The sequence below is a fragment of the Typopeltis vanoorti genome, chromosome 10 (assembly GCF_054136105.1).
Source record: "Typopeltis vanoorti isolate ZY-2024b chromosome 10, IOZ_Tvanoo_1.0, whole genome shotgun sequence".
Classification (NCBI taxonomy): Eukaryota; Metazoa; Arthropoda; class Arachnida; order Uropygi; family Thelyphonidae; genus Typopeltis; species Typopeltis vanoorti.
Window position 1 is genome coordinate 14,545,845 of NC_143558.1, and position 26,192 is coordinate 14,572,036.

The 26,192-nt window shown below is 36.3% G+C and overlaps 1 protein-coding gene across 1 annotated transcript in view; it reads right to left on the reverse strand.

Moving 5' to 3' along the window:
- The window catches only part of LOC150102181 (delta(3,5)-Delta(2,4)-dienoyl-CoA isomerase, mitochondrial-like), a 181,592-nt gene that overhangs the window by 10,388 nt on the left and 145,012 nt on the right, over positions 1–26,192 (reverse strand). The window contains exon 7 of the mRNA XM_090399792.1: positions 23,851–24,015. Within this exon, the coding sequence (XP_090255918.1) occupies positions 23,851–24,015 (165 nt within the window). The remainder of the gene's footprint in view (positions 1–23,850; positions 24,016–26,192) is intronic.

Sequence of the window (26,192 nt, forward strand, 5' to 3'; positions counted from 1 at the left end):
ATTACAAGTCAGAAAGATTATTTTTGGAATCAGCCATAGCTATGAAGAATTCTAATCTGAACAAATATGGCTGCATTAATTTGCCAAAAATTTGGGAGTGTTATCTTAAGATAAACTCTTACATAGCTGTAATACTTTTTTTTTTTTTTTTTTTTTACATTAGAGGGTGCCAAATTAAGACTAGTTCTTTTGTTCATTACAATTTGAATTGTTTCACTTACTCATTGTCGCATGTAAACGTATAAGCCAGTTAATAAACATCTTTTTTACAAATTAGTTTGTTTGGTGTTGTAAATACCATTACAATAAGTTATGAATAATATTCAGCACCTAAGCTTGTTTATTAGTTTTCCAACCAAGTGAAAAAAACCCTTCTACATCTCTAATCCAGAGCATTTCAATAATAAGGTGATACATCTTTTACCACTTGTATATGGGAAATATATGACTTGTGCATTTCACCTTGGTATCTCTTCTAGATTTGGAAGGGATGTGCTTTGCATTATGGAATAATTATATTCCATTATACAAGTAGCCTAGCTTAACTGTGAAGATACTTCATGCTGTTTGATTACACTTGGATAAAGGATTAAACAAGAATATTATAAGTTCTTGGAAAATTTAATTTAACTCAGTTCTTCACTTAATGGAGATGACAAATACTCCGTATAAATAAATTCAGTACAAGTCTTCAGAATTTTTACATGAAATTTGATAACTAGTGAACCAAGTTTGATATGAAAGTGAAGGGTTGAATAGTTATATTGAAAAAGAAAAATTAAAAAAAAAAAAAAAAAAAAAAAAACACAAAACATTGTATAGAAGACAGTCTTCACACTAATTTTAACTTATGAATCTGAGGAATACATCAGAAATAAAACAGTTGATCTGAGGCTAGAGACCTCAGGCATGAGTTCTGATAACAATTACTGTAGCAAACAGATGGCATCAATGGTAGAATCAATTAAAAATTAAGACACAAGGAAGTATCTTGAAATTTGCATTCAATAATGTTTGAACAGATCAAATTAAGGATGTATCATTAAACAGATAAGAAAGCTAACAAAACAAATATGCAAGAGATAACAAGATCTAGAAGATATAACAGGTGGAATGTTATAAGTTAGTAGTGCCTTAAAGGTCTGAAGGATTAGATGTGGTTTAATCCTTTATCCAAGTGTAAGCAAACAAAGTTTGCACATGAAGTAACTTCATAACTGGGCAACTCATATATAGAGGCTAATGACTTTATATCAATTGCCTTAGTATCCCATAAAGCAAAGCACATCTCCTTATAGAGATGTATAATGCTATGCGTTATGGGAAGAGTCACTTACCCAGACTAGTTTCAACCTTTGAGGTCTCATCAGTGGGAGCCAGACCCAGAAGTGATACCAAGATTGAAGTAATGCAGACATCATATTTTCATATACAAGTAGCCAAAAGGTGTCACACCTTATTACTAAAATACTCTGGATTAGAGATAGATGTTGAAAGAAAGTTTTTCTGGGAGCCTCATCAGTGGAAATATGACATCTGCATGACTTTAACCTTAGTATCATTTCTGGGTCTGGCTCCCACTGATGAGACCTCAATAAAGGTTGAAACTGGTCTGGGTGGTGACTTCCCATAATGCATAGCATTATATATGTCTGTAAGGATATGTGCTTTGCATTATGGGATACTAAGCCAAGTGATGTTAAGTCATTAGCCTCTCTATATGAGTTGCCCAGTTGTGAAGTTACTTCACCTGCAAACTTTGTTTGCTTACACTTGAATAAAGGATTAAACCAAGAATATAATTTCTTGGCATCTTGAATTTACAGATGAATACTGTGTCCCAGTGCTGCTTAAGAGTGCTCACACCTCATTAGTTGATGTTCATCTCAACCAAGCTATGAGATCTATCCCTGAAACAACAAAAACTCCACAACTTTTTGGCTTCCAATTCGTAATATTGCTTCTCCTCTGAGTAAAAGGATATTAGGCAACAGAAGAAAACTGAGAATAGTGACCGACCTGTTCTGAGAACCGCTATGTAAATATTGCATGAGGTCTCTGATATCACATTAGCATAGTAACTTTACTGGCAAGAACATACCTTACTTACATGTCACTATTCCTGATCCAATGATCTAACTACCAGATCAAAGGGTTCTAACATTCCAAGACATATTTCTATTCTTAATGGATCAGAACAGGACCACTGGAGATTCAAACAGATGCTTCACAAGTGAAAATGGACCGACTCTGGCAATTTAGTAAAGACCATTTAACATATCCTTAACAGTTGTCATGTTTTCTCTTATCATGGAACTATATACTTTTTCTGATGTTAAATCTAAAACTTTAACGGTTAGAATCTGAGTCCACAATAAACTATGATGTTTTTTTTTGTTTTCATATAATAGTTTCACCTATTTATTTTCTTATCACTTTTTATATGTACATCATTTGATAAATAAATGAATATTTAAAAAAAAAAGACTTATTTTGCATGCATTTAAAAAACATCATGATTATTATTACTAGACTGTCCATAAAGTCCAATAACTGAATTGCATGAGACTGTATAGATATCATGCAGGAAGAGAGTAGCTAATTTCAGTTAACTGTTAGTTTTACTGTAGTCACAATTAAGGATTTCTCATATGCATTTAAAAGACTGCTTTTGTTAGTCACTAAGCCTTTTCATCTCTACAACTATTAGAAAGAAAAGTTTTAATAGTATTATGATGATAACAACATAAATAAATAAAATATTATATTAACCACTTTTTCCACCTTATAGTTTAAAAAAATGGTTCATACCTGTTAGGATATGTAGAACCATTGAAAAGGCAAGCTGCCTGTAAGCTACCATGATTCATTATAGAATTAGGTGGAGTAATAGTCTAGCAAAGATGACCAATTAAATCTGCTAATAGAATCAACAAAAACAGGAAGCCAACTGAATAAATTTCTGGAACAAGAGAAAAATCAGCAAAACACTAAGCTAGTATTCAAGACAATCTTCAAATCAATTTATGGATCTGAGTAAAAATGAAAACAGTTGACCACAGGCATGAGAATTCTGAGAAAAATTAGTTCAGTCAGGATAGCATCCGAATCATTAAAAATGAAGATATTAGATAGGAACATGATTATTGTTAACATTCAAGAATGTATATCTAAGGTAAGCTGATATGGTTAATTAAACAAAATTGGAGAGAAAAAAGTTGGCAAAACAAGTGTTTGATGCCAGGATAGCAGAAAAAAGACCTTAAGGAAAACCACTATTTAGGTGAATTGATGCACGAGCTTACCAAAATTAAATGTGACAATATTGGAGACCTGACAAACAACCGATTAGTCTGGAACTGTCCACAGGAAGCAAGTAAAAAATGCAAAACTAATCATGTAGAATGCCATAATATTCTATATATTCCTTGAAAATAGCTAAATTTGGTGATGCATTCTAAAAAAGCAGTACTTCTATCTTAATGCACTTTCAGGGTAATATACTGTTGCAAGATCACATGCAGGTATGGCTCAAGGAGCATGACCATGAATTCACTTACCTACTATGGTCTACCTAGTTATCAGTTCTGAATCCCTTAGAGAATGTGTAAGACAATGTTGTGGAACATTCTGTTCATAACGTGACATCACTATCTGAAGCATCAGTGAAGTGGAATTGCTTCTTCAGATGCTCCACAACATAAGGCTGGCAAAAGGTAGTCTAATGTAATGATGATGCAATAATGTAATGACTGAAAACTTGTGATCCAAAGATCAATAATCATTACATATATCTTGAATATTCTATATTATTTCAGTGATATATTAACAAGAGATATTTGAAATAACGGAGTAACTTAAGTAGATCAGGTTTTATTAACCTCCCTACCGACCAATGTGGATGAAATAGTGACACCAAATTGCACTTCTTATCCATGTTATTCAATGGGTTTTAGAGCTTCGTATCCAGATTTAGCTCAACGTCTATAGACGTCATGGACGGTTGGGGAGTTAATATATATTTTGATCCTATACTGAAGCCACTATCTAAATGGTGCATAGGTTAAAAAAAAAAAAAAAAAAAATTAAAGTTCAAATATATATAAGTGAACATAGAATACAACAATCTCAGTTATTAACTACTGGAATTGCAAAGGTAGCCAAAACAGCATATCAGATTATGAGGTTGTCGAACACAATAACAAGCAGGGATAAAAAAGTTGCTCCCATATCTCATCTTCTTTATACCCTCTTTTACCTTGTGGTGTCGAGGGTCTGTTAATCATCAGACCTCAAACCGTTCACAGGATAAAGTGGTCAGCCCTATGCCCCAGAGTATCCTATGTTGAGTTCTCAAGGCTGGTTTGCCTGCTTTGCGGGATGAAAAACTCCAGGATAAACTGGGAAAATAACCCTACTCTCCACGCCCAAGACCGGCTAACTTGGCTATGGCTGAGGAAGATCCTTCAGCTCCTCACATCACCGATGGGAATCGAACCTAGGACTCTTCTTCCCCAGGCATATGGTTGCGAAGTGCACAGGCACTAGGCTAACCACGCAGACGTTGCTCCCATATTAAGGATTTAATAACTATATCTCAACTGCTGCATGCAGATCTAGTCACCTACATTCCATGGAGGATGAAGTGGTGGAGATGATTCAGAGGTGAGTGGCTAAAACTGTGATAGGTCTATGGAATGCATCCTATGAATATATATAGACAGTCTGTGGGCTTCAAAACTAGCTGATAGGTGAACAGCAGAGACATGATGGATGTATATAAATAAGTTGTTAAAGGGGTTTTTATAGGATTGACACTTAAGACTTTTTTTTAAGTACATGGTAGGAAATGAGAGATTTTTTTGCTTGAGGGTGGTAAATGGGTTGCCAGAGGTGGTTGTGAGTGCTTCATCAGTGAATGACTTTAAGGAGAGGTATGATAGGTATTGTATAAATAATGGATCCCCAGTGATGTCTTCCGACTCCATGGAAATACCTGTATAATATTAGTTTTAATTTTAAATACAGATATTAGTTGAAATGCATGCAATATATATTTAGATTTCTAGGACTTTGTTATAATTTGTTATTAATGGCAGGACAATGCAAGAGAAATATCCATACTGTAAATTTTTTTAATCATTAAAATGGGAGAGAAAGGGGAAATTATGTGTATGTGTGTGTGTGTATATAGTAAGGCAGATAATATTTCTGTAAATCAGAAATATTGTATCTGCCTGGATAAAGTAATTTCAGAATTATTATTCCAGATAATCATGACACAATTATACAACTCATTTGGGCAAAAAAGTGTATGTCCAAGTTTTAAAAAGTTCTGTTTGTTCTAAATTACATTTTTTTATTGTTTATTACATAATTCTAGTTAAAATTACTTCCCAGAATAAATTATTAGTTTCCACACTTAACGTTTTTCTTTCTGTATAAAAAAAACCCAATGATCTGTTCACTTTAGTTTCATCCTTTGAAGTCAGCTAAGTGATAATGCATCTTTATGCCAGCTGCCTATCCATAGCAGGTTGAACTGGATATTCTATCAACATTCTTATATTTTTCCACATTTGCAGTTTCCATGTTTATATGACAGCTGTTTCTTCATTTCTGGTTTAAAGGTGCAAGAACAGTTATGGTCATGCTGTGTCAGTACACAGTAATAAATGAGCAGCATATACACTGCTTGGAAAGAAGTCACAAACGAGATAGTGTGAGGAACAGCCATGGTACCACCTTAATAACATGTAAGACCTCCTGTCATTATGCATAATGTATTCCTGCAAAATTTTGCAGCATTTGGGTCACTGGATGGTGCTCTACAAGGCCTTAAACAGGGATACTTTAATTTTGATCACTCTGCATATTGTGCATTGCCTGCCTGTTCAAGACTCTAGCATGAGAATATACATAAGTATGTTATGGCAGCGATTTTCAACCGGTGTGCCACGAGATTTGTGAAAACAAATTAATTGAAAGAAATAATGTTGTAATTTGTGCATTTATATTCAGTTCAAAATTGTGTGTTAATTAGATTTAATCTTTTGATAAGTGTGTTCACAAATAACTTCATTTAATTCTCTTATTTTTCAATATTTTGCATGCATAAAACAATAAGAGTTCTTTTGTTTTTGTTTTTTTTTCATTCAGTTAATTTTATTCAATAGTATTCCTTTAACATGGATATTATATATTCATTTGAAAAAAATCAATAAAAATTTTAAAAAATAATTTTGAGTATTGTTTATCTTACTCAAAATGTCAAAAATATAGTTTAAATGTTTTTGGAGCAAAAAAGATAAGTAATTACTATTATTAATATCGTGTGTGTGTAAATCAATCAAAATTATGCTATTTTTTTCCAGATCGTCAAAAAAATTAAAAGAATATATTTTTAGTGTGTCAAAGAATTTTAATAATTAGTCTAGAAAAAGGTTGAAAATCACTGCACTATAGTATTATTATTGTATGGGTGCTTCCATGGAGTCTGAAGACTCAAACTATCCACACAATTTATCATACCTCTGCCTTGAACCCATTAGAAGACAAAGCACTAACAACTGACTCTGGGCCTATTCCATTCATTCACAACTCTCCAAGCGAAAAATCTGGTCCTCACGCACTTACTAACCACACTTTTACTCAGCTTCCAAGGATGACCTCTTGTTCTGACACCTCTAGCCAAGTGCTGAAACATTTCACCTGTGTCAATCCTATAAAATTCTTTAAGTAACTTAAATGTTTCTATCATATCCCCTCTTTTTCGTCAACTTTTGCAGTCCACACACACCCCTCAATCTATCTCATGGGGAGCATTCCATAAACTATTTACCATCTTGATCGCTCACCTCTGATTCCTCTTCATCACTTCCACATCCCCAAGAGACCAGACCCAAGAGGAATAACAACTTCCTTATCTCTACTTATTAGTGTCTTCTTCAATAGTGAAGTAATCTTATTAGCTACTTAGCAGTATTTCCTCCAAACTTCAACTCTGTTTACCACCACTCCTAAATCCCTATCTTCATCTATTTCCATGAGTACATTTCTATCAGTGTGGTACACAGCATGTAATCTATTTATCTCAAAATTCATAACATTACATTTCTCCACATTAGACTGATACCAATTATCTGTTGCCAATACTGACAGCCTATTTAAATCATCCTGCAAGCTCTCCACATCGCCATGATTAACTATTACTCTACCTAATTTTGTATCATCAGCAAACAACTGAATATTTCCTATATCATTTATGTAAACATTAAACAGTAATGGTCCTGGATTCTGCTCCCTCTGTATATATCTCTCTCTGCTATTTTTTCCAGCAGCCACCTCTTATTCACATAACCAGTGTCATACCCATCCCTGTGTGTTCTAATTTGTATAAGAGAGTTCCATGTGGTATTCAGTCTATGCAAAATCCAGCACAATTATCATGTAGCCATTTCCTTTATCCAACTCAGCTGTCACTATTATAAAAAGTTAGTAAATTACTAAGGCATAACTGACCCTTCACCAAACCATGTTGTCACTCAGAGTATCATATTCTTATCCTTGTTCACCGATTACATTAGCCTGACCTCTGGTAAGGAAAAGAGGGAGGGAGAAAGAGTAAAAACTGAATAAAATAAGAATGATAGATTAAAAAGAAAAATTATTAAAAGTGGAACTACATCAATTGCACTCTACAGTCCTGTTATCCTCAAGTTCTGTCAGCTGTATCAACGTTTTTCTGAAAGATAATCCATCATTCTTGTTGAACAATGAATTGGCATCTCATTTTCCTACAAACGAAGTTTTGGTACAATGTAGGAAATTCACCAGTTTCTAATTAATTCAGTGATAAGTTTAGAGTACATGATTGAAAAGGCCTGTTTTACAATAGTGAAGGAATTTAAACTGGTTTGTGTGTTTGTCTTTCCATATTTGAATTGTGCATTCTGTTTTCCCTATGTAGGGTAACAAAAGTTTCAGGTGCACTGGATTTTGTAAAACTCAGGTAGGCGAGCTAAGGAAGGGGATCTTTGAATGAACTCAGTATGCTTTTCAATTTACAGGAGGTTTGAATGTTGTTTTAATATTGCATTTATGTATCTATTTTTTCTGACATTCTAATGTATGGTACAGTTATGGCATGTTTGTAATCTTTTTTACCTTTCATGGCATTATTGTGAAGGATCTTGTGAATTTTATTCCTTCTTGTAGCCATTCTTTATAAAGGTTTCGATAATAGTTTCGCATTGCTTCTTCAGCACCTGCTCACTGAAGCAAATTATCAGGATTTTCAATCTATCATCATCAAATTCCTGCCATGTACCCTCAAGGGCTGTACAGGATATGATAGTACTACATGAAAAAAATTACATCATTATTAATTTCCTATCTACAATTTTCCTCCAAAATCAGTCTGTTACTTGTCAAAACTCCAACATTATCAGATCTTATATTTCTATCGTCTAAGGCACTTTGTACCGTATCAATCCACCTATATCTTGGTCTTCCTCTGGGTCGTTTTGCTGCCAACCAGGCAGAGAACACTTGTTTTGCTAATCTTTCCTCACCCAGTCTGTTTAAGTGACCATACCACCTGTGATTAGCTCTGCTAACGCATCCCTGTATGCTAACAATGTAAAGTTCTTTCCTAATATCCTCATTTTTAATATGATGTTACCATTGATGTCATCTGTTCACACCTCTAATCTTTCTCAGGACGATCATATCTACGTCTCTAGTCATTGGTCAAGTGTTTTACTTCTGACCCAGCTCTCAGATCCATAAGTTAAAACTGGTTTGAACACCATCTTGTATACAGCTAATTTAGTGTTCCGACTAATTTCTCTCTTATTCCATATGAATTTATTCAATTGACTTCCCACCATACCAGCTTTGTTGATTCTGTTGTCTGTTTCCATATTTAGTTTACAATCTTTACTAAAAATCGTGCCTAGGTAGCTGAAATGTTTTACTTGTTCCACAGGTTCTCCATTCACAACATAGTTGACATTTTCAACAATTCTACCTATTTTCATTGTCTTTTTCATGCTGACCTTCATACCATATTTATTACAACAGTTATTCAATTTAGTCAGGAGATCTTGCAAATTTGTAGCAGATTTATTTAGAAGTATAACATTGTCCGCATAAAGCAAAGAGCTGACATTAACATCTCCAATTTTGATATCATGTTTAATACCACTTTCCTTCATAATGTGATCCATATAGATAATGAATAACAGAGGGGATAATGTACATCCTTGTCTCACACCAGATTTAACATTAAACCATCCTGTACTTCCTTCAATTCTAACTGCTGACTTACAACTCAAATAAAGACTAAGTATTGCTTGATATAATGCCCAATTGACACCATATAACTGCAGCGTATTGAATAGCTTCTCTCTTGGCACCTTGTCATATGCCTTTTCCAAATTGACAAAACTTAAATACAGATCTTTGTTATATTCCCATGCTTTCTCGACTATTTGTCGTAAAGTGAAGATCTGATCCTGACAGCCTCTATTTGGCCTGAATCCAGCTTGTTCTTCACCAAGCTTTTCTTCCACAATTCTTCTCAACCGTTTCTCAAGTATACTTGCATAGATCTTGCCAGGAACACTCAGTAGGGAAATACCTCTGTAATTCTCACATTCAGTTTTATTTCCCTTTTTATATATGGGTACTATGAGAGCTCTTACTGCAATCATCGGGAATTTGTCCCCCTGTCCAAGCCTTCTGAACTATGCAGTGCATCCACTGTAAGACTTTTATACTACCATACTTTATTTTATTAATTTTATAACTGCACAGTACTCAATTTTATCCATTTCAAGGGAATACAGACAGCTGTATAAAACAAACTACTGGATAGAATAACTTGCAATTTCACATGGATGGTTATGACAGATGTACCAACTTAGAAAAAAAAAATCTTGCCAATAATGTTGCCATCTATGGTCGAGGCCGAGAACTTTTAGCCCACCCTCATAAATCCCAATACAAGTGGGATATTCTTGAAAGGATTACAGACAACCCTACAAAGCATGTTTTGTGCAAAAACAAGAAAAATTAATGGCCAAGTTCCAAATACTGAAACAACAACAAGAAAGCAACAGCAACCCATACACCACGCCGATAGGAGCACAAACAATTGAAATGAGGAACAACCAGCCACCAACAGAGAATGGCCAAGTTAACATATCCAGCTACAACGTTAACAATGAAAAATTGTTGCTTCTGTTGTTATTGTCGCAAGTGAGATTAGCGGTAGTTTTGAGCTGTGATAAAAAAAAAAATTGTTCAATTAGTGTATAGTGTGGCTTTCTTCGCTAATTGTGCTGCATTCTTTTCAGTTTGGACATAAGTGTCCTTCAGTGGTATTGCTGTTGAAATTTTTTTGTTGTTTATATTGTGTTTTACTACTTGGTTGTTGTACTACTTCAGCTTCTAAAGATGGCATCCATAAAGAAACGTACGTCAGCGGCACAGAAGGCTTCCGTATGAAAAATACGGAAGCCTTCTGTGTTATAAAATTAATATTATAAAAATTAATTTTATAACTGCACAGTACTCAATTTTATCCATTTCAAGGGAATACAGACAGCTGTATAAAACAAACTACTGGATAGAATAACTTGCAATTTCACATGGATGGTTATGACAGATGTACCAACTTAGAAAAAAAAAATCTTGCCAATAATGTTGCCATCTATGGTCGAGGCCGAGAACTTTTAGCCCACCCTCATAAATCCCAATACAAGTGGGATATTCTTGAAAGGATTACAGACAACCCTACAAAGCATGTTTTGTGCAAAAACAAGAAAAATTAATGGCCAAGTTCCAAATACTGAAACAACAACAAGAAAGCAACAGCAACCCATACACCACGCCGATAGGAGCACAAACAATTGAAATGAGGAACAACCAGCCACCAACAGAGAATGGCCAAGTTAACATATCCAGCTACAACGTTAACAATGAAAAATTGTTGCTTCTGTTGTTATTGTCGCAAGTGAGATTAGCGGTAGTTTTGAGCTGTGATAAAAAAAAAAATTGTTCAATTAGTGTATAGTGTGGCTTTCTTCGCTAATTGTGCTGCATTCTTTTCAGTTTGGACATAAGTGTCCTTCAGTGGTATTGCTGTTGAAATTTTTTTGTTGTTTATATTGTGTTTTACTACTTGGTTGTTGTACTACTTCAGCTTCTAAAGATGGCATCCATAAAGAAACGTACGTCAGCGGCACAGAAGGCTTCCGTATGAAAGAAAGTCTGGCTTTGCCTTGGATTTTTCCCAGTGGATGCGTCGAGAAAACTACTATACGTATGCACCGAAAAATGTAAAAGATCTGTGGAGTGTTTGGGTAAACGAGAAGAAGAAAAGTGTTAATATATGTGAAAAGTGTCTGTTTTATACAGCTGTCTGGATAGATTAAGAGCGAATGGAAATGGGAGCAAACGTCGGGACCATAGTAGAAGAGCTTCGGCAGGAGTTAATGAAAATGAAATATCTAGAAGAGGATATTAAACAGCTAAAGGAGAGATTGGCTGATGACAAGGAGAAGGAGGAAGTTAATGTTATAAAGGAAGAATCAAAGGATCAGTGTATGGTGACTCGATAATTAGAGGTGTGACTACTAATAAAATAAAACAAATAACTCATGAGTTGCAGAAAAGGAAATACCAGCGTCAAAATTAGTGGTAGTCGTGAGCACAAATAACTTAGTTGGGGAGAAGAATAATATTAATAGAAACTTGAGGAAGTTGTTGCAGCAAGTAAAGAAGAATAGTGTTGTTGGGAAAGTCCCAGGCATGTTGCCCAGATATGATAACAGTGAATTGAGAAGGAGAGCAGAGATGATGATGAATAGTAAGATGGCTGAGTTGTGTGAAGCAAAAGGGGTTCAATTTATAAATCTGTGGAATGAATTTGAAGAGAAGTTCAAATGGTATAAACCTGATGGATTACATTTGAATGGGTTTGGTGTTGGGCATTTAGAAAGGCTACTGTTTTCTGAGCATGCACAGAGTCAAGAAGTTAATGTAGCAAATGATCAGAGTCTACCTGTGGAATAGGATAGCACAAATCAACAGATTGTACAGTTGGAGGAAGATGGATATGAAGTCGAAGATGTGGTTGCAGCAGCAGCACAAGGTGATGGAATGCATAAAGGTGAGGATGAGACAGGCAAGAATGGAAATTACAATCAGGATCAGGGAAATGGGAGTGGTCAAACCAAAGAGAGAGAGAGGTATAGTATAGCAGCTAGAATAGAGAATATTGGTGCTAGTAGGATGGCCTCAAACTCACAGCGATTGTTACGTTTATACACAAATGCAAGGAGTATTTGAAACAAGAGAGCTGAGTTTGTGGCATTGATTGAGACAGTATGCCCAAAAGTAATTGGAATAAGTGAAACTTAGTTGTCTGAGGAGGATGTGATGTCAGGAATAGAATTAGAAGGATATATAATTTTCCGGAAGGATGACAGAGATGTGAAAATGGGAGGGGAAGTGTTGTTAATGATTGCAGAGGAATTGTGTCCGCAAAGTGCGTAAGTTGATGGTGCATGCACAGATTTTGAATCTGTGTGGTGAAGTTGAAATAAACAGGTTACTATATCTGACAGGATGCTATATAGGCCAGGGAATGCAGAGAATACTGATTGTGAAATGTTTAAGCAAATTAGTTGAGCATGTAAAAAGAAGATGATCCTGATAGGAGACTTTAATTACAGGAATATAGACTGGAAGGAAGAGATAGTGTATGGAAACAAGGAGAGTGAGTTTATGGAATTTCTGAGAGATAAGTATCTTAAGCAGCACATGACTGAAGCAACTAGAGGCTTTAATGTTTTGGATTTGGCGATAACTTCACAAGATGTAGTTGTTAATAAGGTATTGACACTGTCACCAGTTGGTGAGAGTGATCATGAGATACTTGTTTGGGAAGTGATGAAACAAGAAAAGGTCACTGCCAAAAATGGATACATGTGGAAGTATAAAGTAGGTGATTATAGGAAGCTTTGTAGTCAGTTAGCATTAGTACATTGGGTAGATGAGCTGAGCAGAAAAGATGTTCAAAATGCATGGAAACTCATAAGGCATTATCTGACAAAAGCAATGTATGACTACATACCAAGGGTTAAGTGAGTAAATAGAGTGGGAGTGAAATGGATGAACATCAAAATCAAACAAGCTGTGCTGGAAAAGAAAAGGTTATGGAGGAGGTACAAGACAGTTGGTGGTGATCAGATCCATAAAGAGTATAAGGTGCAGGCTAGAAAGGTGACGAGCATGGTAAAGAAAGAAAAGGTGCAGTATGAGAGGAGATTGGCTGGTCAGGCTAAGGTGAACTCGAGGGAAATTTTCTGCTACATGGCAAGCAAGAGGAAGAATAATTATGGCAGACTAACAGCTGCAAAAGATATAGTGGAATTATTGAACAAGCACTTTATTAGCATACATCATGCTGGTATAAATTATCCCAGTACAATATATAGAAGAGAGGCAAGTATTAGGAGAATTGGAAGCGAAAGAAACAGAGATATATCAGATGTTGGTTGGGTTAGATGTAAATAAGGCTGTGGGAATGGATGACATATCACCACGTATGCTTAAGGAATGTGCACCACAGTTGGTTATGCCCTTGACCTGGTTATTTAATGAAAGTCTTGCAGTGGGTAGGGAAGCCCTCTTTCCTAAGGAGTGGAAAGAGGGCAAAAGAGGGCTTCTGTCTTAGAACCACAGGCATGGTTCTAAGACAGAAGTCTCCAACTATAGGCCACTATGTATAACTGCAGTTGTGGTCAAGGTGTTGGAGCGATTGATAAGGAAAAGAATACAGGATTGGGTTGATGGACATGACATTCTTTATGAAGGTAAGCATGGATTTCTAAAGGGTAGATCCTGTTTCAGTAATTTACTTGCATTTTATGATAAGGTAACGAGTGTGTTAGATAAGGGAGAATCATATACAGTGATATTCTTAGACTTTGCAAACGCGTTTGATAAATTACCACATGATAAGTTGGTGTAGAAGTGGCAGAGGATAGGAATAGACTTTTGTCCCAAAATGCATCACCTTACACTTTGCTGCATTAAACTGACATCCATTCTTCCTTGCCCAGACTGTCAGTCTATCCAAATCATTCTGCAAAATTTTAACATCATCTTTATTAACTATTGCTCTATCCAATTTTGCATCATCGGCAAATAACTGAATAATTTCTCTCAAGTTTTATTCTATATTGTTAATGTACAAATTAGATAGTAGAGGCTCAAGAACAGAGCCATGTAGAATGCCACTAGTTACAGGCCTTCTACCCCTGAATAAACTACTCTCTGATATCTCTCCATTGACTATCCTCATATCCACTTCACCTATGTGCTGGAATTTATTGACCTTTATCCAACTAAGTTGTCACTGTATTATAAAACGTGAACAAGTTACTGAGGCATGACCAACCCTTAACCAATGTTGCTCCCCGTATAGTATCCACTTTCTGTCTATCCATTCCTGTATTTTGCTCTTGTCCAACTTCTGCAGCAGCTTGATTATGATGACTCCTGCAATGTTGCTTTGTCTGTAATTTGTTTCATGAGTCCTGGAGCCTCCTTTATACAAGAAGTAATTTCCCTCTCTTTTCAGCTCCCTGGGACTAACCCCAAAGTTAAGACTGACATAAAATGTGGTCAAAGGGCACTGCCAATTCCCTAGCACTTCTCATAAAACTCAAGCTTGTATACCATCCAATCTCAAAGCTGAATTCACATCAAGGCTCTGCAATATGCTATGCACCTCCAGTTCATTTACCTCAGTTTCCATATAAGCCTTTGCTTCTCTTGTTACTGCAATATCTCCACCTGGATGATAGTGACTGCAAAGTATTCACTTGGTAATTACAGTAAACCCTTGCCGAACGCAGGGGTTACATCATTAATACATTGCACGCACAGCAAAATCGCGTTCCGCAAAGTTAACTTTCTATGGAAAAAATGTGTTAGGTATAGTTCAAATTAAGAAAGTATGTATGTATAATTTAAACTAACCTAAATATTGTTGTAATTAAAATGGAAAAATGAAACAAATGTTAATTGAAAGGATTTTTATTACTGCTTAATAAGTAGGTACATGATACAATTATTTTTTTTAAAAGCTAGTGATTTTTGCTTGGGACAATGACTGACGCAACTCTTTAAAAGTTTTGCGGTAAGGAGTGCAGAGTTTTTCAATGCCTTTCATAAAGTGTCCTCTTCTTTCTTCATTTGGGTCAATCTCCATTGCAAAATCAGACAGTCCCCGTGCCTTTTTTAACAATTCGTTTAACTTCTTGTAAGTTAAAGACGCTTTATCTTCTTCTTCACTATCGGCTGGTGTTACAAGATCATCCAATTCTTCATTTGTCATTTCTCGATCATCATTCCTGATTAATTCTTTGACTTCTCCTTCTTCCATATCTGAAAATCCTTCGCTGCCAATTGCTTTTGCAATTTGTACGATTTCTTTGGCTTCATTTTCAATCGATGGAAATTCTTTAAAATTGTTGACAACGTCTGGCCAGAGCTGATGCCAGCAAGCATTCAATGTTGATGAATTCACTTGTTCCCATGCGAGTTTAATCATTTCTGTGCAGTGGCTTATGATGAATCGCTTCCAAAATGTCATTAGCGTGTCTTGCTTTCCTTCATCTAGTGCTTTATTTGCAAAGGTGTAAACATGCCTGACATAATAGGCTTTGAATGTTTTTATGATCCCTTGATCCATTGGTTGGATTAAGGAAGTGGTGTTAGGTGGGAGGAATAAAACCTCTACATTTGGATGCAATGTTGTGAGGGCTTCAGCATCGTGTCCTGGAGCATTATCGAGAATTAGGAGAACTTTAAAGCACAGATTTTGCTGTTTTAAGTAATGTTCGACTTCTATGAATTTTGAGGGCTTTTGTTACCCAAGCTTTTCTATTCCACTTCCACACAACTGGCAATTGCTCAACATTTTTTCCCTGCAATGCACAAGGCGTTTTAGATCGATAAATGAGCAGAGGCTTGCACTTGAAGTCGCCTGATACATTTCCACAAAAAAGCAAAGTGAGTCTATCCTTAAAAGCTTTAAAACCTGGGGCAACCTTTTGTGTCTTTGTGATGTAGGCTCGTTGTCCCATTCACTTATAAAATAGGCCCATCTCATCTGCATCGAAAACTTGTTACGGAACGTAACCCCTCTCTTCAATAAATTTCAAAAATTGGGGTTTGAATTTCTCTGCTGCTTCTTTATCTGCAGAGCCAGCTTCTCCCTGAAGCTTTACATTGTGCAAATTAAAGCAACACTTAAAGTTTTCAAGCCAACCTTTGCTTGCTTGAAAGTCAATTTTCTCTGATGATTGGCCATCTTTAGTTAAAACAAAAGAAAACAAATCTAACGCTTTGTTTCGAATAGCAACACCATCCACAACTGAGCCTTTTTCGTTTACTTGATTGTCAATTCACACTATTAATATTTTTTCCATCTTTTCCAATTGCGGAATTCTTCTTGAAACTTGAGCAACCTTTGCCGAAGTATCGCCTGAAGCTTTGACACTAGACCAAATATTTTCTTCAATCTCCCGTATTGTTCTTATGCTTGATTCATTTATAGCTAGTTCTCTTGCAAGCGATGAAACACGTGTACCATTTTTCAACTTATCTAAAATTTCAATTTTCTGAGATAATGTCAAAACTTTGCATCTGTTCGCTGCTTTATCATCTTCATTCTTCCTCTTAGATGTCGTATTGAATTTTTGAAATTAAAAGATTGCAACTCGGCCTAGGTCACTCAGCTAGCGGGCAGCACCAAGTAGGGTTGCCGGCCGATGCTCTGCAGCGTACCGCATATGAATGAAATTCTAGCGTTGGACAAATTAAATGGAAACAATTAATTCTAGTAGCAAGGCTTATACTTTGGTCATACATAACTGGTAATTAGTTTACGGAATTAACAACGTATATAAAGTATATTAATTAAAGGTAACTTTAATGAATAACTTCTATATTTCGGCAACATCACGTTGCCATCTTCAGGAACATAAAGATATGGTATGTGCATGTAGGCACTAACCAAAGCAAATGAGGAAGAAAGCAAGAAACTAATATTGTTCCTAAAGTCCTAATGGTGCCCTCTGGGGGACTAATTTGGTTGTCTTGGCAGTCGGGCTGAAGTTCTCATAATGTAAGTCTCCCAAATTTGGGGTAGTTTCATGCACCCAAATTTGTTGAGGTTAGGAACGTTTTTTAGAGCTGCTGAAGATTCCTTGAATAATCTTTCATATTTAAACTTGCTGCGGTATATTATTTTTGTTTTCTTCCAACAAATTCTATGGTGGGTATCTAAGGCATGGTCTGCCAGCCCAGAGCGGCTGTACTGGTGAAACCGGATGTAGTCTTTGTGTTCTGAAATCCTGATATTTGTTGTTCTGCCTGTTTGGCCAAAGTAGGACAGTTTGCAGCTGCAGGGGATCTAGTATACACCAGGTAGGTCTAGGGGAAGTGGTTGGTCTTTGGTAGAGCGGATAAGGGATGCCAACTTTTTATATGGTCTGTAACAGGAAGAAAGATCATATTTTTTGAGGATATTGGTTATTTTCTCAGAGGTGCCCTGGATGTAGGGGATGGTGATAGATTTGGTGTAATCTTTATTGTGGAGGGGGGGGAGGGGAGGTTGTGGTTTACTCGTTTTAGTATTTTTTGGGGTTATAGCCATTGGCTAAGAAAGTGTTGAGGATGTGGTTTAGTTGTTCAGTAGTTAGGGCCTTGTCATCTGAGCAGATTAATTTTGCCCTGTTATATAGTGTTTTTATAACCTCATATTGTTGTGGGGGGGGGATTGCTGGTGAATGTATCTGGGTGTATGGGTGGGTTTTCTGTAAACAGAGAAAACCAAAGATCCAACAAGCTGGCGAGTGATTAAAGTGTCTAGGAAGGGGAGGGTGTTGTTTTCCTCTTTTTCTAAGGTGAACTGGACTCTGGAGTGTTGGTTGTTTAAGTGTGTTAGGAAAGAGTGGAGTGTGTCTGAGCCATGTGGCCAAATAGCGAACACATCATCCACATAACGAAGCCAAATAGTGGATTTTTGTGGGGTGGAGTTTAAGGCTTTCTCTTCAAAGGTCTCCATAAAGAAATTGGCCAAGGGTGAGGAAAGTGGTGAACCCATGGCTGTCCCCTCTATCTGTTTGTAGAACTTTCCTTGCCAAACGAAATAGCCTGAGTTCATTGTGAACTGAAATAGGGCTGAGATATCGGGAGGAAACTTGGCTTGGATGAGCTCTAGGGTTTCTTTGAGTGGGACATTAGTGAATAGGGAGGAGATGTCAAAACTGACCATTGTGTCAGTTTTTGGAATGAGAGGTTTTCTATACTGGCTTTAAAGTGGGCTGAGTTTTTTTATGTGTGATGGTGTGTTGCCAGTATAGTGTGTGAGCATTTTGGCTAAATGTTTGGCTAATTTATATGTGGAGGAATCAATGCACTATGGGACGTAATGGCACATTTTGTTTATGTATTTTTGGGAGTCCATATAACCGGGGGCGGGGGGGATCTAGAGTGGAAGTGGTATCTTTAATTTGGAACAAGAATCTCCTTACTTCTATAAGTCAGTGTCCTCCACATCATTCCCAGAATTCTTTGTGTTGTCCTCACCATTTTGGCAATGTGTCTCCTAAATTTCAGATCCTTATCCACTATCACTCCAAGATGTATTATTTCCTACAACTCCAACAATATATCCCTACCAAGCATAAATTCTACATCCCATCTTTGTTTCCCAAATTTGAAAACCTTACATTTTGCAACATTGAACTCATATCCCCATTCAATTTATTCAGGTCCTCTTGTAAGGCCACAAGATCTACTTTTCATAGTTGACCGCTCTTGTTAGTTGACTACTCTTCATGGCTGGCCGAGTGGTTAGCATATTCGCTCTCCAGTCAAAAGGCTGCGTGTTCGAATCCCGCCGTGGGCATGGATGTTTGTGTTGTCCGTGGAAATACTAGTGGCGGTAGATGGCGTTGGTGTAGTTGCGGTCAGTTGGTGGATTGAGTGGTTGAGACAGAGTTGTAGAGCAGGTGCCCTCCCTGGAGGTGTCAAATAATAATAATAATAGTTCGTCCCAACTTTGCATCATCTGCAAACAACTGAATATCCCCATCCAAATCTTCACCAATATCATTAACATACAGGTTAAACAGCAATGGTCCTAAAACAGACCCCTGAGGCACACCACTAGTGACTTTCCTCTTCTGGGATATTGCTCTCCCATACACAACTTGCTGATAACTATCAGACAACCAGTCTTAGATCCATTACACTAATCTAATATCCAACCCCATCTGCTCTAGTTTGACTATCAACTTATATGTGGTAATCTATCAACAGCCTTTGCAAAATCTAAATATACTACTGTGTATTCCTCTCCTCTGTCCAAAGAAGCAATCACCTTATTATTAAAAAACTAGATTACTAAAGCATGACCTCCCTTTTGGCAAATCCATGCTGTCCATCAAATCAAAGATAATACTATTGTTTTCAACCCAATTCTGGATCCTAGTTCTCACCAGCTTCTCCAACAACCCACAACACCTGACACACAGATAGGCCTATAATTTGATGCTTGAGCTCTATCACCTCCTTTATGAAGCGGGACAATCTTGTCCTTGTTCCACTCCTTTGGAACTCGACCCAGTGCAAGATGTGCATTAAACAAATATGTCACGGCAGATGTCAACTCCCTGGCACATTCTTTCAGGTGACTGATCACATATCCTTTCCAGTGATTCAGAGAAGTTCACCTTACCTTCTTCACAAGAGTCCTCGGTTGGTGCATGTGTATATATATAAGTGAAATATTGAACATCTTAAACTTTATTCTCAGTACACAAAGTCATTCATTAACTGGTTTAAAATCAAGAACCAAGTGTTTCCATTTTTTTTTTTTTTAATCAATCAAGAATGCAGTACCAAAGGCTTTTTGATCTCCTCCGCTGTAAAAAATAGTATGTGTTCTGGTATCAGATATGCCACTTCCTTTCCATCGCACCTCCTGCAATGCTGTTATTCTCACTATAGTTCTGCAGTTCTTCACACACTCTCCTCAGCGCTCGTGGTCTGTTCTGGCTCAAGGCATTCCAGCGTCCAAACCAATATTCATAATCCTTTTTCCATTGCCTAGGTCGTTTCGTGAATTCCATCTGGGGTTAGAAATAAAGACTAGAAAGACCAAAGATATGACAGTTCTGAGAAAAAAAAAATCAGGTAAATGAACAGATTGGAATCAGTGGCAGAAGATATTAAAAAAAAGAGTTTTTACAGGGCAGGGTTGTCCCCTGCACCCAACTTTACAAGAAGGAAGCTGGCTATTCCCCTGGGGACTGGAGTACCCAGGGGTGTAGCCGGGTCACTTTTTACAACATGCATGGGTTACATTGGGACTATTCTTTAACCCTGGTCACCACATGGAGATGGGCTCTATATATGCAGTCTGCTATTACTTCCCTCAAACTCTCATTTACCACTTCCAATGCACTATCAACATCCAGTCCTTGCAGTTTTGCATAACATGGCACTAATTGAAGAAATCTCCTAAGTTTGGAATTACTTAGCCCTGTAATTCCACATATACCCCCCTTTAACTGAAAATTTCACATATTTAGCTACCTCCTTAAGACCATATGATCACTCTCACCAACTGGAGGCAATATGGTCAATATTGGCTATAGACACATTCTCTGATGCAATTACTAGATCAAGCACTCTCAAACCCCTTGTACATTCCATCACATGCTGCCTCGGGTAGTTATTTCCTTAGTAATGCATAAATTTCATTTCCTTCCTCCCATTTGTCCTTTACCTTTTCCAATCTCTTGGACTATAAAAAAAACAACCAACTGTATATTTTGTTCTGCTTACCAGTATTACACACACACCAGATGGTCTCAAATGTGCTATTTTCACTGGCCTGCAATTCAACTCCTCCCCTCTTTGGCTAAGTTCATCAGCTATCATCAATAATACACCTCCCCCAATCTTTTCCCTCTCTCTTCCTTGAAAACCTATATCCTTCACATATCGCACTAACTATATCAACTTCTGTTAGCCATGTCTCACTAATGCCAATAATCTTTGGCTAGGATGAACCCAATGCCCCCCCCCCTTTTTCCAAATGCTCAAGAGGCATTAGTGTACATAAAGCGCAATAGCCTCTTTGGTCTACTACTGTCCTTATGGTTTATACCAACTATCCCATTCTGTTATGGTACCAGTGATACTCACTTAGGCATTTTTTGAACATTCTTACAATCAACTCACCGGTATCTGTGTACTCGCTCAACAGCTTCCACTCTAAAAGCTCTAGTTTCCTTCATTTTGTATATCCACTTTCACTTCATTCAACAACACTCTCTTCTAGACTCTGAACACCAAGTTCATTCAGATGCAAACCATCCTTGTATAAATTCTTTCATTTGCCAAACTTACTCCATACATCCACATCAATTCTCCTGCATAAACTATAGATTGATTCATTTGCTATTATGACCCTCCTCCTTAGCTCAACTCTGTCATACAGTGGCAAATAGATTATCTTAACTCTCTCTCACTCTTCTTTTGCAACTTTCAGTAACTCTTTCATGTCCTCCTTCATACCATACTTTTCTCCTTTCAAATCATTCCTTCCAGCCAAAACAATCAACTCTTTCCTTACACTTTTACATTCTAATAGCCTTGCTAACATTGTTAATTTCTGTATCCAGAAAGCATGAAATAATCTTATGATAGAATTGCCATACAAGATCATCTCCTTAATCTTTCCTCCTCTCTTAGTCAAGTATTCCTTTCTCTTTTCTTGAACTTCTTTCTTTCTGCTCTTGGCTGAATCACTCGGCAGTTATTCTGCATGTGCTCAGCTCATGTTTCATCATGTGTATCACTCTGCATAAATACACCATTTCCATTATGGTCGACTCTTTCTTCTTTACATCCACAATACTATTATTACTCTGATTCTTTCTCTCTCAATCGTCTCACTTTTAATTTCTCTTTCAATCCTGTCTTCTGTTACACACATTTTCACATGTATTCATTATTCTGTTCACCACTTCAATCTTTTGACCTGACCCACACTTCTGACCCTCGCTTTCATAGCATCATAGCCATGGTACCTAGATAATGTGTATATCTTGCAAACATTGCACTTTCACGCTGGTTGAATTCCTCAAGCAATGAAGCCCTGGACTCCAATAGCATTGTTCTGCTTTGCATTGGTGCCATGTGCTATGCTATGTAACTTACCGTGAATTGCTTGAAGCTGAACTGTTTCATTTAGAAAAAATAGAGATATTAGTTGACTATATTAACTATATTTAAATAATTTTTTTTTTACTTAAAACTAGTCAATATTACAATACAATCTAGTTCTACTACAATTTTTAACCAATATCACTATTTTTTTTTATAAACTAAATCAGCATTTCCCAAACTATGTTCCGCAGAAAGTGAATAAGTGTTCCATGATAAATTATCAAAACTAATATGAGCCTGGAATAGTTTTAAATGCTGTGACAAGTTCAAAACATGTTTGAAAATTAGGCGCTCTCACTTTGCATGCGGATTGTGCTATTAAGGCCAACACATGCTGGACTTGACTCCACTGTTGTCGACACCTCCGAGTGCGAGTGAAGTATGGAGGTATCTATTCTAGGAAATGTGCGGTCACAAGCAAGGTCAATGCGATGTGCTGCGGCCCAGCACAGCTGTAGCGTGCACTGTAGTATTTTTGCAATGCGATACAGCCTACTGCAGCAATAGTGTGCACTTAGCTTTACATTGAATACGAGACCGATGATACTCGACTCTAACCAAGGTGTTCAGTTAAAATTTCAGGATTTGTGAAGTGTTCTGTCGTAGGGAAAGTTTGAGAAACTCTGAACTAAACAATTCAGCTTTCAGAGCTCTCCAAACACAAGTCTACCACTAGACACCAACTAATACTGAATGAGTTTAAAGCTTGGTTTGATGGTTTTTTTAATTTTTATCCTCAATATTTCTTAATATATACATGCATACATATTCCAATTCTGGCTACTATGTGACTACATGTCAATAATAATTCCACAGCAATGCTTGTTGTTTCTGTTCTTCTACATTCAAGTTTTTATTATTGTTCTTCAATCCACACTAATACTTTATTATTATTGTTATTATTATTATGTGACACCTCCAGGGAGTCCAAGGACTTACTTTATGATATGGAAAACAGAATATTTTTGATTAATAAATAATTATAAACTTATCAAACTGTGCTATAAACTCATTCATTGTTACTGTGGCATACATGTATTGAATAACTATGAAATTCCACAGATGTGTTTATGTATGCAGTCTACTATTATAAGATGGGTTCTTGTATAACCATGGTACTTAGATCAGCAGAAGAAATATCCTATAGGTTCAATTTTAGTCACTGATAAAAGGAAATTTATCTAGGACTTTTGTTCAGCTATTTTGAAGTACGTTAACCTTATGACAGTAAGGACGGTTTTCTCTGGAAGAAGCATTTTATTTTAACCCTGAAATTCAGAAAAATTAACCAGAGAACACAGACTTGTTAGGATTAGAAACATGAAATGAATATAGCAGACAGTGAGGGGGTGGGTGGAGAATGGCTTACAAAAGTGCCAGCACTCTATAGCTGTACATTTATTTTTAGAAATCCTTCCTTTGGGAGGGGGGGGGGGAGTGTAGTTTTCTTATTATATGACATTAAAAAAAATTGGTGTATGACAAACAAAAAAATAATGAAAATATTGAAATTTCAATTACCATGAAGGATAATCCTTCCTTAACACTGTGGTCTCTTGAAAAGTCTAATGCTACTTTTGTTGTTTGAATAGCAACAGGACTTTTAGAAGCAATTATTTTTGCCAATTCCACAGCAGCTGTTAGCATAGTTTCCTTATCTGGAAATATCCTTCCCACCAGCCCTAGCTGAAAAAACATAAGTGAAGTAAAACATTAGATCATAATCTCTTTTTATTACAACAGCTACACTTGGATAATATTACTGTAAAACATAAAAACAACTATTAATTTTGAAAAAGCACTATTTATTTCTTATAATGAAAAAAAAAAAAAAATTTCATATATGCATGATTATTTCAATTGTGTTTAGCACCAACACACACATCCAGTGTATGCAAGATGAAGTTAAGATTCATGAAGTTCATGGTCCTGCCTGCCCTCACCAAGAAAAAAAGCTATACCATTCTGCTAAACAATCAGTATATTAAAATGAAGATGTATCAACATATAATAAAGAATTTCATTATATAGTAAACTTTGTTATAACGTGATAAATTAATAGTTAAAATGTAAAAAGTGAGTTTTCAAGAGTTGGACTACTTTTAGAAATTTTAACCTCACAGACAAACTGTAACAGTAAATACGGCAAAAGAAGGTTTGAGACCACAACCTTGCTTATTGGGGATATTTCACAGGAGTGTTAGTGGATAGGGAGTTAAAGTTTAGGTGGCATAGCAAACTTGGCTAAAGCAGCTCAGCAGATTACTTGGTTACTGAAGAATACTTTGATGAGCAGAGACAAGCAGGTATTGTTCCTCTTAATCGAGCCTTGATAAGATTACAATAGAATCTCATGAAAACGTGCATAACATGCTAAAGTAGTACCAAAAAAAAAAAAAAAACGTTAATTATTTAACACAGTTTTGTATGATAATTTCCCATACTTTAGGAATAGTAAGAACGTCATTGCGGTTTAGGTTTGGTCTGTGTAGTAGGGCTTCAGAACGTTCTTTGTATAAACGTTCATGTTTAAATATAGATCTATGTAAAAGTTTAGCCTTTTCCCAATGGATCTTATGGTTTGGATTTTCAATTCCGTGTTGAGAGAGGCCAGATTTCTGCGGTTTAAGAAGACGAATGTGGTCTTGATGTTCCGAGATGCGTTTCTGAACAGACCTACCTGTCTGTCTAAAGTAAGATAATTTGCATGAGCATGGAATCTCATAAACACCAGGTAACATCAAGGGTAAGAATTTGTCCTTAGGAGAAAGGACAAATTCTCACCTGGTGTTTATGAGATTCCATGCTCATGCAAATTATCTTACTTTAGACAGACAGGTAGGTCTGTTCAGAAACGCATCTCGGAACATCAAGACCACATTCGTCTTCTTAAACCGCAGAAATCTGGCCTCTCTCAACACGGAATTGAAAATCCAAACCATAGGATCCATTGGGAAAAGGCTAAACTTTTACATAGATCTATATTTAAACATGAACGTTTATACAAAGAACGTTCTGAAGCCCTACTACACAGACCAAACCTAAACCGCAATGACGTTCTTACTATTCCTAAAGTATGGGAAATTATCATACAAAACTGTGTTAAATAATTAACGTTTTTTTTTTTTTTTTTTTGTACTACTTTAGCACGTTATGCACGTTTTCATGAGATTCTATTGTAATCATGCACCCTAACTGTATGTTATTCCTAATTTTTGTTTAAATACTGTACTGATGATGTCCTAAGATACTTAGGATGAAATATTTACAATTAAATAATTTTCACGGTGGTTTATACGTGTGTTTCTTCTAATTATGAATGTATTTCTGCACTCAATTGTAGGCATCTTATATGCTCATTGCTTAACTGTATACCATCACAGCTCTGATCAAGTCTAGTGTCAAGATTTTATCGTCTTTACCTTCAAAAATTTTACACAGGTCTGTAAATTAATGTTTTAATTAAAACCTCATTTAATTTTAACTTTTTTAGCCTAGCTGTTACATAGGGAACTACTCTCCATTACCAAAAATAGCTTATTCATTCCAACTTTGAATAATAATAAATTATGAACTGATAGCATAAGAAAACTCTATAATTAGTCCCAATTATGAACAGAGAGAGAGAGAGCCTCCATACCTCAGCTGGCTTTGACAAAGGCTCTTTAATTGAAAAGATCTGGATTTTAATCTCATGTATGTTGCAACGAACCTTTATCAGGGCTTTTCAAAATTAAAGGCGAGTTAACCAGTCTCATATGGAGGTGGAGGCTTTTCCTCCTGGTAACTTGTTTTTTTTGTCCCTCAAATTAGGCAAACCAGTCCCTGTGAACACATACCTATAGATATAAAATACCTTCCAG